Consider the following 15,306-nt stretch of genomic DNA (forward strand, 5'->3'; position numbering starts at 1 on the left):
AGGAGTGACAGGGTCTTATTATAGACCTTCAGGGCATGCTCCTCATGACATTCTTCTTTGAATTAGCCTCCAACTCCTATAGTTTCTACCATCTCCCAATCATACCATTAGCTAAGCCTTATCACATAAGCTTTTGGGAGGTGGTTAAGATATAAACTACAAGGGCAAGACATCTGTTGTTGGCATGTTTTCACTGTTTCAGTACTAGGGGATAACCTAATACCAGATTTGTCCCAGTCACACTATGTTTGTGTTTTTCAGAATGAACCAAGAGAATATCTAGAAATAATTCTGCCCCCATAAAGTTCTCCCTTGGGCCAGGGTAGACCTGGATGCCTTGTTCACAGTAATCAGGCTATGGTCAGGTCCTGTAGGATGCTGCCCTGTTCTTTATAGAGTCCTCATGAATGGCCATCCTCATGTCTGTGGCCACCAATGACACCAACCTGTGTCACACCCTTACTGTGCATCCTGCTAATACTAGCACAGAGTTGGGATACAATCAAGGATTGCACTGCTATGGGGTTCCTTTTTCAGGTTGAACTAGTGACCCAAGAGCACAGCAAACAATTAGGGGTAATGTTATCTGGAATAGAATTCTGATAAGGCGAGGGCTGTGTGTCTTTCTCTAATACTAGAACTGTTCCAAAGGCTCCTCAAGCCTGACTATTGATGATACCCACTAGTATATTCCCAGTATTAGGCATTGCCAGATCAAGTACCAAGTTCTAGAGCAAGGTCTTTGCTTATTATCCTGTACTACCCACAAGGAATAGGGTGTTGTACAGTTCTATGCTGCATGAGGTTTGGATAACATTGGGGTGGGAAGTCAATTGGCCACAGAGGCTGATGCTAATGTGGATACTGCATGAATCTCACAGCCAGAAGTTCATGCACAGTCTTGGGAGCTTCCTGGGCCCTATGATGCAGGTGACTTTGATGGAGACTGAAACAAGAGTCTGTCCCAATTGGGCACAAGTCTCCCTGATGTAGGAGCAGTTCTAGAACTCCAACTGGCAATATGGGCTTGCCACAACTGTGTTGCCTGAGGTTGGGGAATGGGTGGTGGAAATAGTTCCTAGGCATCCAGCTAACTTCTACTGAGTGGCATCTGAGGCTCACAGGCACAGAGAGGGGCTGAGTATGCTCCAGGCCTACTACAAAGTTGGAAGTGATGGTGATGCAAGCCAAAACTTGATTTTGTCCTGTTGGCAGTAAGAGTTTTCTGTCTGACCCTTGGGGACATCTGGAGATTCTGTGAGCTCTGGAGTGCATACAAGGACTTCAGTTTCTACCAGGTCCTTGTTCTAATTGCATCAAGCCTGGGTAGAGCTCCAAAACAAAACTCTGTGCTAAGTTTAATAGATTTATCCTCTATGGGTGGAGACTTTCTCCCTCCTCTGCTGCCAGAGATTGATGGAGGAGTATTGAAGGCAGTCAGCTGCATGGCCCAATATAATTCTAGTGATTCAGTCTGTGGGTATTGGCTTGTTGGTAGGGATTGTGTAGCTTAGTCCAGCACTGGGTTTCACTGTGGCAGACCTGATAGAGTTCTTCAAGTCTAAGATGTGGACTTAATTCTGTTTCCTTACCCAAAGGTGGTGGCTGCTCTGTTCATACAGGACTTTTTAGTGTTGAGGAAGTGTAACAAAAGCAACTCATTTATTTATGTCTTCTTCAATATTTATTTTCATTTGTTTACTAAAAGCAGATACCATGGTCTCTCACCTTCTTTCCTGAGCTCTGCTGAAGGTAGTTTGGTGCATGAATAGCTGTTTCACTTCGTGTGTCTGTGGAGAGATGATCATTGGAGGTTCTTACTTAGCTGCCATTTTTCTCTGCCTTTCCAAGGCAAAGGCAGATGCAGATGTTTGTACGCACACACACACACATACATATGCATAATTATACACATTTATACACAGTTGTATATATATTTATGCACATAATTATTAATTGGCAATTATACCTCAATGAAGCAAAAACATTTTAAAGACAAAATGTATGAGTTTGTGATCTTAGTGTGGATAGGACTGTAATGGTATTAGATTTATAGGAAAGGGAACAATGTTAGAAAATATACAAAGACGTTTGGGAGACCTGCTTCGGACAAAGTGAATGAATGAAAATAGCTGATGTGGGAAGATATGGGGAGAAGAAGATTTGGGATGAGGAGTATTAGGGCTTGTATAGCAGTCCCAAGACATTTCCGAGATAATAAATAATACCAGAATCCATTCTACAGTTATACTTTTCACTAATAAATGAGTTCAATTCTGTGGAAATTTCATTCGCTTCTGGAATGAGAAATGGAAGAATGCTCTGACCTCTTCTGGTTAGATGACCCCTTTCATCTGGGTCTCCTTATCCAAATTTAGAAATCCAGACCTCTTTCCAACTCCCTCAGGCATTCAGCTAACTTCATCTGATAACACTCCTAAGCAAGTAATACTCATTCTACTCCTGTTTGGAAGGGTTTGAAATTTCAAGATATATATGGAAATGAGGAAGGCTGAAAACCACAGTCATTTGGAAACTATATCATAGCCTTCCACACCTACATGGGACTTGAAGCTGGAAATAATGCAAATCCTTACTGAAAATGCATTACCTCCTTAGTAGTGGGCCTAGGTAATCTTGAGAGAGAATGAGATATTTTTCAAGACAGATTTTGAAAAGTTATAAACCATGATACTGGGTTGTTTCTTCATTCATTGCTCTTAAATGAATTTAGTACGTTGCATGCAAGCATGGACTCTTTTGGAAAGGCACTCATGCTTCTATTTAGCAAATATATTTTATATTCTCCTTCAAAATCCATTTCCCTTATTGTCAGAAACAACATCCATCTTCATTCAGTATTTTCCTTTGATTACCTCAACACTCTTGACCATGTGATCATGAAAGCAAAAAGGAAAAAGAAGGTAGTAGAAATAGTATTCTGTATTCTCATGCTCAAACCTAGAGCACCTGGGTTCTTATGTTGGCTCTATTACTATTTGGTGTGGGCAATTATATTCCCTACTTTGGTTCTCTGTTTTCTTGAGTATAAAATACCAGCATCTAAACTCTGACTTGTGAAGATCCTGGCACTTGAGGTTTATTTCATACTCTTATTTTAAAAGCCCCACATGGATGAGTTAGAAGATCTATACAGTTGAAGGCTTATACAATCAGAACACAGCAAGCACACATATAAGCTTGTTGGCTCTGCTTTGAAGGTGTATCATAAAACTCATTTCTTCTGCCCATAAAAACTGCTACCATTGTGGCCTGAGCCACAATTGTATTAACCTGGGGACTTCCAAAATCTTTTGGTTGCTTCTGTACCTAAGCCAAGATAGTTTCCTCTCAACTTAGCATCCAGAGTGAACTATTTTTTAATTGTTGTAAAATACATAAAAAAGTCACTGTCAATATTTTAAGTGTACACTTCAGTATAGTATATATTTTCAGTGTTGAGCAAAGAATGATATTTAAAAGGATAAATCTTGTTGCATCTATCATCTTGCTCAGAAACAAAAATGATGCTCCTTCTCACTCAAAGTAAATCTCAAGTATTTACAATGGCCTGTAAATCATGATATGACCTAGGTTTTTGTCACACTTATGACTTTATTCATCTCCTATTAATCTTTTCTGTATTCTCATTGCTCTAACTCCTTGTGTCCTGTTCATTTTTATTTATTTTTAAAATATTTTTAGATGTGGATGAACACCATACCTTTATTTTATTTATTTATTTTTATGTGATGTTGAGGATCAAAACCCAGTACCTCACATGTGCCAGGCAAGTGCTCTACCATTGAGCTACAGCACCAGCCATCCTGTTCATTTTTCAAATGCACCAGGAAATGGCACCTGGCTGATTATGCTACCTGGACTACTCTTCCCACTGGTAGCCCCCAAGATCACTCCCTGTTCCCTTTCAAATCTTTCATAAACATTTCCTTCGCAATGAGACCTCCTTTGACCACCTTATTTAGAATTGAAACTCTATACTCCTTATTTCTACTTTATTCATATGTCCCACTCTCTGACATTTTATATATATATATAAACTTAGTTTTTGTTTCTCTCCACTGCTGTTCTTCATAATCCACAGTGGTGATTTTTGTCTGTCTTATTCAACATGCTGTACTTAGCACCTGTAACCATGTATGAAGTAGATGTTCAATAAGTGTTCATTGAACAAATGAATACTATGGACTGAAATCATAAGGAATAACTTCTCTGGACTATGGTATATTTGACAGTGTTATGTTAGTGCCTCTTTAATGTGCATATGGTATAGATAGAAGAGGTGTAATGTAGGAGTAGAGGGGAATTACATTTACTTTCATCCGACCTGTGTATACCCATTTGTGGGAGGTTGTGCTCTGAATCAGATATTTTAGGGCAATGCTGTATAATAGAAATATTATGGAAGCCATGTTGCAGGCCATGCATGTCATTTTAAGTCATATATATTTGAGGTATATAACCTGATGTCTTCATATGAATTTGCACACATAGTGAAATGATTACCACAATAAAGCAGATTAACATATCCACCTTCTCATATAATTTTCTTTTCTTTAATGTTTAGAGGACCAGGAATCCACTTCTTAGCAAAATTCAACTATACAATAATGTATAATTAAATATTATTAAATATATATACAGCAGGTCTCTAGACATATTCATAACCTTATAAATGTTGACCAAAACCTCTACATTCCCCTCACCCCTTTGCCATTGATAATCACCATGCAACTTAATATTTCTGTGTATTTGATGTTTTAGGTTTCACATTTGAGTGAAATCACATAGCAGATTTATTCAAAAATATTTTTAGTTGTTGATAGACCCTTATTTTATTTTTTATATGTGGTGCTGAGAATCAAACCCAGTGCTTCACACATGCTAGGCAAGGGCTCTTCCACTGAGCTGCTACAACTCCAGCCCCTGCAGCAGTTATTTTTTTTTTTGTCTTGCTTATTTCATTTAGCAGAGTATTGTACAGATTCATCCATGGTTTTGCAAATGGCACAATCTCCTCACATTTTAAGGCTGAATAATACTCCATAGCATGTGTTATGTATATAAGTACCTCATGTTTTAAAAATCTATTTATTAGCACATTATAGTGACTACTATAATGTGCTAATCACTATAAAGTGGTGGACTTCAGTGTGACATTCATTTATTCACACAACATGATTTGTTCTAGTTCATTCCCTAGTACTTTCCTTTCTCTCCCCTCCTCTGATCCTCATATATATATATATATATATATATATACACACACACACATATATATTTGTTCACTCATCATAATAATACCTAAAAGTGGGATTCCTTGTGGCATATTAATACATGCTGTAGCATAATTCAATTTCATTCCTTAGTTTTTCCCATTCCCTCCCTTCCCCCCCTAAGCTTTGATCCCCTAACTCTCCTCTACTTATCTCCTTTCCATGTTTTAAGAGATTCCCCATTTTTATTCTTTTTTTCTTTCTAGCTTCCACATGTGAAAGAAATCATCTAACCCTTGACTTTCTGTGACTTGCTTATTTCACTTATCATGATAATCTACACTTCCATCTCTTTAGGAGTAAATTACATAATTTCATTCTTCTCTATTACTGTGTAGAACTCCATTGTGTGTGTGTGTGGGGGGGTGTATGTGTGCGTATGTGTGTATCTGCTGTAGTTTTGGGGGTAAATAGCAAGGACTGAAAGAGATGGGTCTTTTATGGTTCTGATACCACTGTTTATCGGTGATGAGTTCTGCTCCCTCCCATGTTGAAGTTTGAACATTAGAGAATCACACCGAGACAAGCATATAAAGCAGGGTTTATTTAAAAATGGGTAACATAGACTTCTCCCAGGAGGGAGAAGGGGGCCATAGCTGGTATCCAGGTATCTCAAGAAGCAAGATGTTCTGCCCTTTTTTATATGTCTTAGGCTTCCTTTGTTCTTCTGCCCTCTTCTCCTTTTCTTTCTCCTTCCTGAGTACCTGACTAGGCCCAATGGGATGGCCAAGAGGTGAGAAACTGGTGGGCTGAAGGGGGAAGGGCTGGATGGAGTAGCCCAGTATACATTATCAACTTTATAGCTCCCTGTAGGAGGGGGCAATTCCTGGGACAGATTACCTTAGCAATATGTTAGAGCAGGGGGAGATTCTTGATAAGTCTCCAACTTCCCAGACTCACTCAAAATTGGCCTCCTTGATCTGACCTGACATGATTTACCTATCTATACTGTCTGCCTGTCTAATTCTGGCTTCAGTTCCATTCCTGCCATTTTTTTTTTCATATCACTTGAACAGTTTCTACTCTTGATTCATAACTGTTTGATCCCCTTTGGCTTAACATTTTTTTTTTGTAGGGTGATGGCATTCTAATTTCATTCTTCTACAAAGAGCTATCCAGTTTCCTACCACCATTTGTTCAAAAGTCTCTGTTTTCTTCAACATATATTTTGGTACTTTCTTTTTGTACCCAGGGATACTTAAGCACTGAGCCTTTAAAAAAAATTATTTAGAGACAGGGTCACACTGAGTTGCTTAGCAGCCTTGTTACGTTGCTGAAGCTGGCTTTGAACTCACAATCCTTCTGCCTCAGCCTCCCAAGCTGCTGGGATTACAGGCTTGTGCCACCATGCCCGACTGTTTTTGGCACTTTGTTAAGGATCAGATAATGTATCTGTTTGTATTTGTTTCTGTCTTCTATTCTATTCCACTGGTCTTCATTTTTGTTATTATGTCAATATCGCTGTCATTAAATGAAGTTAAATATATTTATCTTCCAAAACATTTATCAATTCCATGTGGTGAAAACTGTCACAACCCTTTCATCTAGCTTTTTGGACTTCATAGGACATAATGTCATCTGTCATTACCATACTATACAATATTACTCCAGAGCTTCCTGATCCCATCTAAATGAATCTTAGTAACCATTAATCAGTACTCAGTAAAACACACACACTTTTGCTGGCTTTTGGTAACTACCATTTTATTCACAACTTTTATAAGTTTTCATAGATTTCACCTATGGTTGAGATCATGTGGTACTTGTCCTTCAATTTCTAACTTATTTATCTTCATATAATGATCTCCAGTTCCATCCATATTGTTGTAAATGAAAGTGCTTAATATTTTTTTTATTGTGTAACAGTATTCAATTGTGCATATGTACCACACTTCTAACCATTTCTCAGTTGATTGAAACTTAAGTTGTTTCCATTTCTTGGAGATTGAGAATAATGAATCAATGTATGTGGGAATGCAGATGTCTCTTCAACATACTGATCTTATTTTCTTTGTATATATACTCATTTAGTGGGATTGCTGAATATTATGGTAGTTCTGTTTTTAATTTTTGAAGAACTTCCATACTGTTTTCTAAAATGGCTGTACTAAGTTATATCCCTACCAACACTGTATGTTTCTTTTGCTCTACATCCTTGCCAGCACTTGTTACTTTTAGTCTTTTTTTTTATATTACTCATTCTTATTGGGATGGGATATCTTATTTTGAGTTTGATTTGACTTTCGCTGATAATTAATGATTTTGAACATATTTTCATGTACCTATTGACTATTTGAATGTGTTTTTTTTTAGAGAGAGAGGTAATGTGAGATTTATTTTCCATTGTTAAATTTGTTCATTTTTTTGTTATAGATTTTTGGAGTTTCTTGTATATTCTGGGTACCAACCTTTATTAAATGTATATATTGATAATATCTTCCCATAATACAGGTTGTCCCCACCCTCTGTTGATTGGTTCCTTTGATGTGTAGAGTATTTTTAAGTTTATTTAATCTTATTGGTCTATCTATGATTTTATTTACTGCACTTTTGAAATCTTATTCAAGCGAAAGCATTGTATTAGATATAAACAGACACATGGAACAGTGGAACAGAATAAAGATCCTAGAAGTAAACCCATATTCTGTAAATATTTTCCATCTGTTTTCTTCTAGTAGTTTCATAAGTTCGGGACTTACATTTAAGTCTTTAAATATTTAGTCAATTTTGAGTTTATCTTTTTAAGTGGTGAGATATAGTGGGTCTATCTTATTTTTCCCAAAACCTTTTGTTGAAAATGCCATCCTCGATAAAGATCTGATAATGTGACAAGAGGTTATATTCCTAACCACTATTTCTGGCCCATGAAGACATGTATTGAAACATATAACACCAGAGAGGATCACCTTACATAAGTGGTTTACTCTGTTTATGTAGAAAATCTCTCAATAAAGTAAATCTTAAATTTGAAAATGTCAACTGCTGAATAAGTTCAAAATGTAATTATCATTTCTGGTCATTACTGTAAGCATTCCAAGTTCCTCATATATCATTCTGGATTAAACTGTTCAAAGTCTTGAACTTCTATGCCTGCAAATCTCTACTTAGAAGCTGTTTTTTCCTCCTAAATACAAAATTCTTATTTGGCCAATATAATAATTTCTTTTAAACACTAATACCTACTTTGTGTCACCAAAATATTCCCAATAAACTCAAATCATCTTGCAAAAAAAAAAATTCCATCCTCAATCCAGTGTGTTTTCTGAGATCTTCGTCAAAAATCAATTGTCTGTAGATGTGTAAATTTAATTCTAGGCTGTCTATTTTGTTCCATTTTTATATGTCTGTTTTTATGCCATACCATATCATTTCATTACTACTGCTTTGTAGTGTGCTTTGACATTAGGTAGTATAATGACTCCTGCTTTGTTCTTTTTACTGAAAATGACTTGGGCTATTTGGCCTTTTTTGCAGTTTCATAAAATTTTTAGATTTGACTTTTCTAGTTTTATGAAGAGTGTCGTTAGTATTTTGATAGACATTGCCTTAAATTTGTAAATCTGATTGAGTGGTATGAACATTTTGGCAATATTGATTATTCTAATACATGAAGAAGAACTGTCTTTCCAATTTGGGGTATTATCATTTCTTTTGTGAATGTTTCATAAATTTAATTGTAGAGATTTTTCACCCCTTTGGATTGAATTTATTCCTGGGTGTTTTATTTATTTCTATTTGTACATGGAATTGCTTTCTTGATTTATCTTTTAGAAAATTTGACTTTGACATGTAGCAACTATACTGACTTTGGATATTATTTTGTATCCTGTAACTTTGCTGAATTTATTCATTAGTTCTCATTGTTTTTTGGTGTAGTTTTGAGGGTTTTCTATATATAAGATGGTCATCTGCACATAGTAGCAGTTTGATTTCTTTTCCAATTTGGGCATTACTTTTTTCTTTATCTTGACTTATTTGTGTAAGTAGGATTTTGGGGAATAAAAGTGATGAATTGGGCATCCTTGTCTTATTGCCAATCTTAAAGTGAAAGCATTTAGCATTTCCCCATTCAATATAATGTTAGCTATTTGCTTATTATAAATTGTCTTTATTATGTTGAGAGGCATTCTTTGTATTGTCTTCATTGTTCAATGCTTTTATCATGAATAGATGTTGAATTTTATTAAATGCCCTTTATTGCCTCAATTGAAATGAGTATAAGTTGTTTTGAGTTCTATACATATTCTGGATATTAATCTCCTGTCAAAACAGTGTCTGGCAAAGTTTTTCTCCCATTTTGTAGCTTCTCTCTTCATGTTCTTTTTTCTTTTGCTATGCAGAAGCTTTTTAATTTGATGTCCACTTGTTCAGTCTTTGTTTTATCTCTTGAGCTTTAAGAGTCTTTTTTTTTAAGGGCTTTTTTTTAAAGAGAGAGAGAGGAGAGAGAGAGAGAGATTTTTTTAATATTTATTTATTTATTTTTTTAGTTCTCGGCGGACACAACATCTTTGTTGGTATGTGGTGCTGAGGATCGAACCCGGGCCGCACGCATTCCAGGCGAGCGCGCTACCGCTTGAGCCACATCCCCAGCCCTTTAAGAGTCTTTTTAAGGAAGTTGGTGCCTGTAGGGATATGTTGGAGTGTTCACCCTATATTTTCTTCTAGCATTTGCAGTGATTTTGGTCTCATTCCTAGGTCTTTGATCCAATTTGAGTTGATTTTTCTTTGGGATGAGAGATAGGATTTAGTTTTTTTAAAAATATGTGTATCCAGTTTTCCTAGCACCATTTGTTAAAAGGGCTAGATTTTCTTCAACATGCTTTTTGTACCTTTACCAATGATCATACAACTCTTTCTATGTGGATTTGTCTCTGTGTCTTCTATTTCATTGTTCTTCATGTCTATTTCTATGCTAATGCTATGCTGGTTTTGTTACTATATCTCTGTAGTATAATTTGAGATCAGGTATTGTGGTACCAACAGGAACACTGTTATTGCCCAGTATTGCTTTGTCTGTTTTTGGTCTTTTATTCCTAAATAAGAATTTTAGGACTATTTTTTCTAGTTGTGGGAAAAAATGCCATTGGTATTTTGATGCAGATTGCATTGAGTCTATATATTACTTTTGGTAATATGGCCATTTTCACCAAATTCAGTCTGCCCAAGAGCATGGGAGGTCTTTCCATCTTCGTAGATCTTATTATCAGCAAACAGAGATAATTTGTCCTCTTCTTTTCCTATTTTGTGTTCCTTTAATTTCTGTCTCTTGCTTGGTAGCTCTGGCTAGCAATCTACTACCTAGCCACTCTAGTGGTTAGAGTGGACACAATTATTTTGTTATTGATGTTGGAGGAAATGACTTATTTTTTATCCATCCATTATGATTTTGACTTTGGGTATGCCATAAAGAGTCTTTATATTGTGGAAATAAGTCCTTTCTGTCGAGAATAAGGGAATCTTTAATTTGTCTTTTGCAAAATTTTCTATTTATAAAATACTTTCAAGGACATCTTAAGGAATGATATAGTACAGAATAAAAAAAAATGCCTCATATCAGGTCCATCTACAGGGGTAAAACTGAAATGATAGGAATACAGGCAACCAAAACCATTTTTTAAGATCCATGACTGAAGGCTCATTTTTTTGAAGTATCATATGTTCTCATATCGACATTATATTTTTTTACCACATGAGAAATACTTACAGAGTGTGTACCCACTCAAACTGAGTCTGAGTCCTATGGGAAGGCAAAGTGGGTGAAATGAGCACATTCATGCTCGTTTAAATACATTTTCATTTATTAAAGATTAATAATAATTTTACTTGGCACATAATATTTAAATAAATTATTATCTTTTCCAGATAAACATCATATGCCTAATCTATTAATTACTATGCATTTTGGCTCAAGTGCCAGAGAACCCATATGACTTTAAAACACTTCACATGGAAAAGAATTAGGATTTTAGATATATGCCAGAAGGCCCATGAGGTAGATGAGAGATTTTACTTCTTCCATATAGCCCAATAGATTGAAATTAAGACCACTATAATGGTTTTCTCTTAGATCTTTATGAGTAGACTTGTATTCTTTCCTGGCCTTTGTGCAGAAAATCTTGGATGGGAGGGCAAGATCTCAGTTCAAGTTTTGGCTGTGTTCTTTACTGAGTTCTTTTAATATTCTAAGCCTTTTCCCCCCATATAGAAAAAAAGTAGTTATAATGAAATTTATATACAAGGAACCTAGGAAATCTTATCCTGATGACAATTTCATTTGTAGTATGATTTCTCACCCCTGCAGATGACAACCAGACCTTTGTGCAGGCCTACGACAATATACCTCTTGTTATCACTGTGTTTACTGACACTGAAGAGATACTTGTACCGTGCCGGGTCACTTCCCCTGATGTTGATGTTAAGCTTCAACTGGTAAGTTGCATTGTCAGGGTCTCAGGGACTTGCCACTTTCTAGTGTAGGAAGTATAAAGATACTTGGGGAGAATTTTTAATTTTCATGTTTAGTACTGGTCCTAACTGTGTCATGTCTACCTTTTAGGAGTGGAACATAAAAAATAGATATGCTACTATTTTGCCTTGAATTAGTGCTTTCACAAGAGGATTGCATAAACTAGAGGGAAGTAGATAGTTACTATGATGCCCCTGAGTAATCATCTATTGTACTCAGTCTATATTTTAGGCCATTCTAGAAAGGTCTCCCCTTCCCAGAAGCCAGAACCATTTTCTAGAAGAAATGTGTTTCTTTCTTGAATTTGATTAACTCTAGATGTCTAAGGACCTGTGAAGACTTCATATAAAGTTTGTCCAGAGCTCTAAGGTTTGAGTATTTGTGTGTAGTTCTAAAAATTGAACCCAATTTCTCACACATGCTACACGAGTGCTATTCTTCTGAGCCACAACCCCAACTCCTTCATGGAGTTTTTTATAAACAAGAAGTAAAGCTAAAATTTTATTGTCTGAGTAAATACATGTCTTTCTTAAACAGAAAGAAAAATACTGGAAAATTTGGGGTGGGACACATGAGGAGTACAAGAGATGAAGGGGTAACTTAGAGATGTAGCTTCATCAGTCAAATCAATATTGGTTATGAATGGGGTATTATATCCCTGATGGATCACCTTAAGATTCCTGAAGTTCTCAGCATTCACAGTTGCATAACACTGCTACAATTTTAAAAACACATTTATGTATTTCATCTTCTTTGAGCTGCTCAGTTAGCTACCCTTTGAGGTAAATGGAGCTTGCTTTATTATTTTCATTTTACATATGAGGGACCCTTGGCCTAGAAAAAAGAAAGAACTTGCTCAAAGTCCATATTTTAGAAGGTCATAGCCAAAAGTAAAAATTGGATATCTTTATTCCTTGTCCAGGTATTGTCTTCGTGGTCTCCATCAGGGCAGGCATATACATCTGCTCCTCTCCTGGATACATTCTTCTTCTGCTACTAGGTTCTTCTAACTTCTCTGTAATGACAAAGCTATGACCCTCCAACAGTAGCATGCAATGATCTTCTTACTCTCCTGCCATATAAGGAGAGTCAAGATTTTCCCTAATCCCCCTTCACTGCAATATATCTGTGAAGGCTAAGAGTTGGGTAGCCAGGATATTGTGTATTTGCAGCACCAGCTGATATGATAAATGGGGTGCTGATGAAGCTCGTGGGAAGAAGGTACTTTAACAGGCTCTATAAAATCTTGGGAGTCTATTAGGTACTTCCTGTAGACTGCACACTATCTTGATTGGTTAGTACTCCTCTTCCAAGTCCTATCTGTCCCTAACGTCATTAGCAGGTCATTATATGCTCAGTATAGCTGTCTCTATCATCACAATTAAGTCCTTTCTCCTGTGAGTACCCAGTTCACGTGCTCCTCCAACACTTCCCTGGGACTTTCTATTAGCTTTTTCTAAAGGGAAAAGAAGATGTCCCATGTCTTTAGGACACAGTCCAGAAGGAGTTAGTGTTCCATCAGGAAGGGTGGAGAGGGAAAGACAGGGTTTGTGATAGAGTCTACGTGCTTGGATGGCTTCCTCATCCTCGCTCCACCTAATATACAGGGAGAATGACCTGGTCCACTCACCAAGCTTCCTTTTCTCCCTTCAAACAAATGTTTGACGAGACTTGGCGCCACTGTGTCTCTGTGCTATGCCAAAAGGAAGCATGGAATAGGGAAATGACTGACCTAATTCCAAGCCTCCTTTTCTAAAATTAAACCATACTAAACAATGGGTTCACCTCCATAGCATGAGCTGTCTGGGAATATTAGTAGAGGTATAGCCAGAATTTGCTTTTTTTTAAAAAAATCTTATTTTACCTTCATTTACTCCTCTTTATCTTATTTTTATGTGGTGCTGAGGATTGAACCCAGTGCCTCATGCATGCTAGGTGAGCACACTACCACTGAGCCACAACCCCAGCCCTGCCAGAATTTGCTTTTCTAAGGCCTTACCTATCATCTCCCCTAAGATTTATTAAGATCAATCAACTTCAGGGGATCTAGAAATCTCCCCCTTCTATCCAAAGGGGATTCCTAGACAGGAACCATAATATACCACTTTCTTTATAACTCATCAAAAGTCCCCATAATTCAAGTTAGCTTATTATGATACTATTGTATTTAGGGGAAAAATTTAACATGATACTGGCATTTAAGGAACTATTGGCTAAAGAATCTATCCCAAAGCACTGAATAACACATTCAGCCTAAAGCTTGGCTACTGTGAAATTCAGGAACATCTGTCAGATTCTGTGAGCCCACAAAGAAGAATTCTGAGCTATGAAAGAGGAAACCTGGAGTTCAAGTTGGATAATAATTTTTGATTATTTGTTAAGAGAATAGATGTGAATTTATACTTTATACAATGCAATAGGTAGCACAGGTGAAAAGTACCAGTATAATTATGATCATTAGAGCTGATGTTTGATGTATTGGTTATGTATTTCACATTCCCTGATCTAAAATACATAACCTACATACGGTCATTTGGCAGGCCATTGTATACTCAATGTCACAATTCCCATGATCACATCGAAGTCTTTCATTCTCTAAGCAGCCAGTTCAGGCCTTCGGCTCACTCTTCCCTGGGAACTTCTAACAACCAGTGTTATTCAAGGAACATTGGTTTTGCTGTTTTGCATTTTTGCTTTTACCATCTCATTGCTAGGTGTCAGTGTTACTCAGTAGGTGAAGGAGGGAGAAATATCCCCCTTGTCCCTTGCAGTGCTGGAGATGAAATTCATGGCCATACATATGCTATGTAAGTGCTCTACCACTGAGCCATATCCCTAGCTGAAGGGTTCCCTTTCTCCTGAAGTATAACTCCAACAAAAGTAAGCAAACCAACAGTGTATACAAGGTGTTTTCCCCATACTAATTGATTAACTAAAGTTAACTTTATAGAAGAGGAAAACAACTTATTTTTAGGTAGAATTCAATGCAATTTGATTTAGTCCAACATATTGATCTCCCGCCCATGCCCCCCATGGGTGGTAGAAATGGGGTTTCCCTTGATGTAATGGGTTGGCTGAGAAATAAAAGCTAAGAGAGCCTGGAGCAGTGGTTCACACCTGTAATCCCAGAGGCTCAAGAGGCTGAAGCAGGAGGATCGTGAGTTCAAAGCCAGCCTTAGCAATGGTGAGTCGCTAAGCAACTCAGAAGGACCCTGTCTCTAAATAAAATACAAAATAGGACTAGGGATGGGCTTAGAGGTGGAATGTCCCTGATTTCAATCCCTGGTACCCCTCCACCCCCAAAAAAACTAAAATAAAACTGAGAAAAAACCATAGAACACAGAAATTAGTTTCAAAATTGGGGACAGAATGGGCAAGCTTATGAAATAGATTGAGCTCCTGGCAAAATGGAGCCCACACCTGCTTTGTTTATATCAGGACATATCAAAGGCCTTCCATAGAATGTTCTTCTCCAAAAAAGATTAAAGGTAGCCTGTTCAATTTCTAATGGGTTATGCCCTTCTCTGAAGCTACTATGAGGAA

The 15,306-nt window shown here is 36.9% G+C and overlaps 1 protein-coding gene across 3 annotated transcripts in view; it reads left to right on the forward strand.

Moving 5' to 3' along the window:
- The window catches only part of LOC308638702 (vascular endothelial growth factor receptor kdr-like), a 317,685-nt gene that overhangs the window by 71,203 nt on the left and 231,176 nt on the right, over positions 1 to 15,306 (forward strand). For all 3 annotated transcript variants that reach the window (XM_081276379.1, XM_081276380.1, XM_081276381.1), the window contains one exon: positions 11,599 to 11,726. In XM_081276379.1, the coding sequence (XP_081132505.1) occupies positions 11,599 to 11,726 (128 nt within the window). The remainder of the gene's footprint in view (positions 1 to 11,598; positions 11,727 to 15,306) is intronic.

This window comes from Spermophilus citellus (genome assembly GCF_964194105.1).
Source record: "Spermophilus citellus genome assembly, chromosome: X".
In the NCBI taxonomy this organism is placed as follows: Eukaryota; Metazoa; Chordata; class Mammalia; order Rodentia; family Sciuridae; genus Spermophilus; species Spermophilus citellus.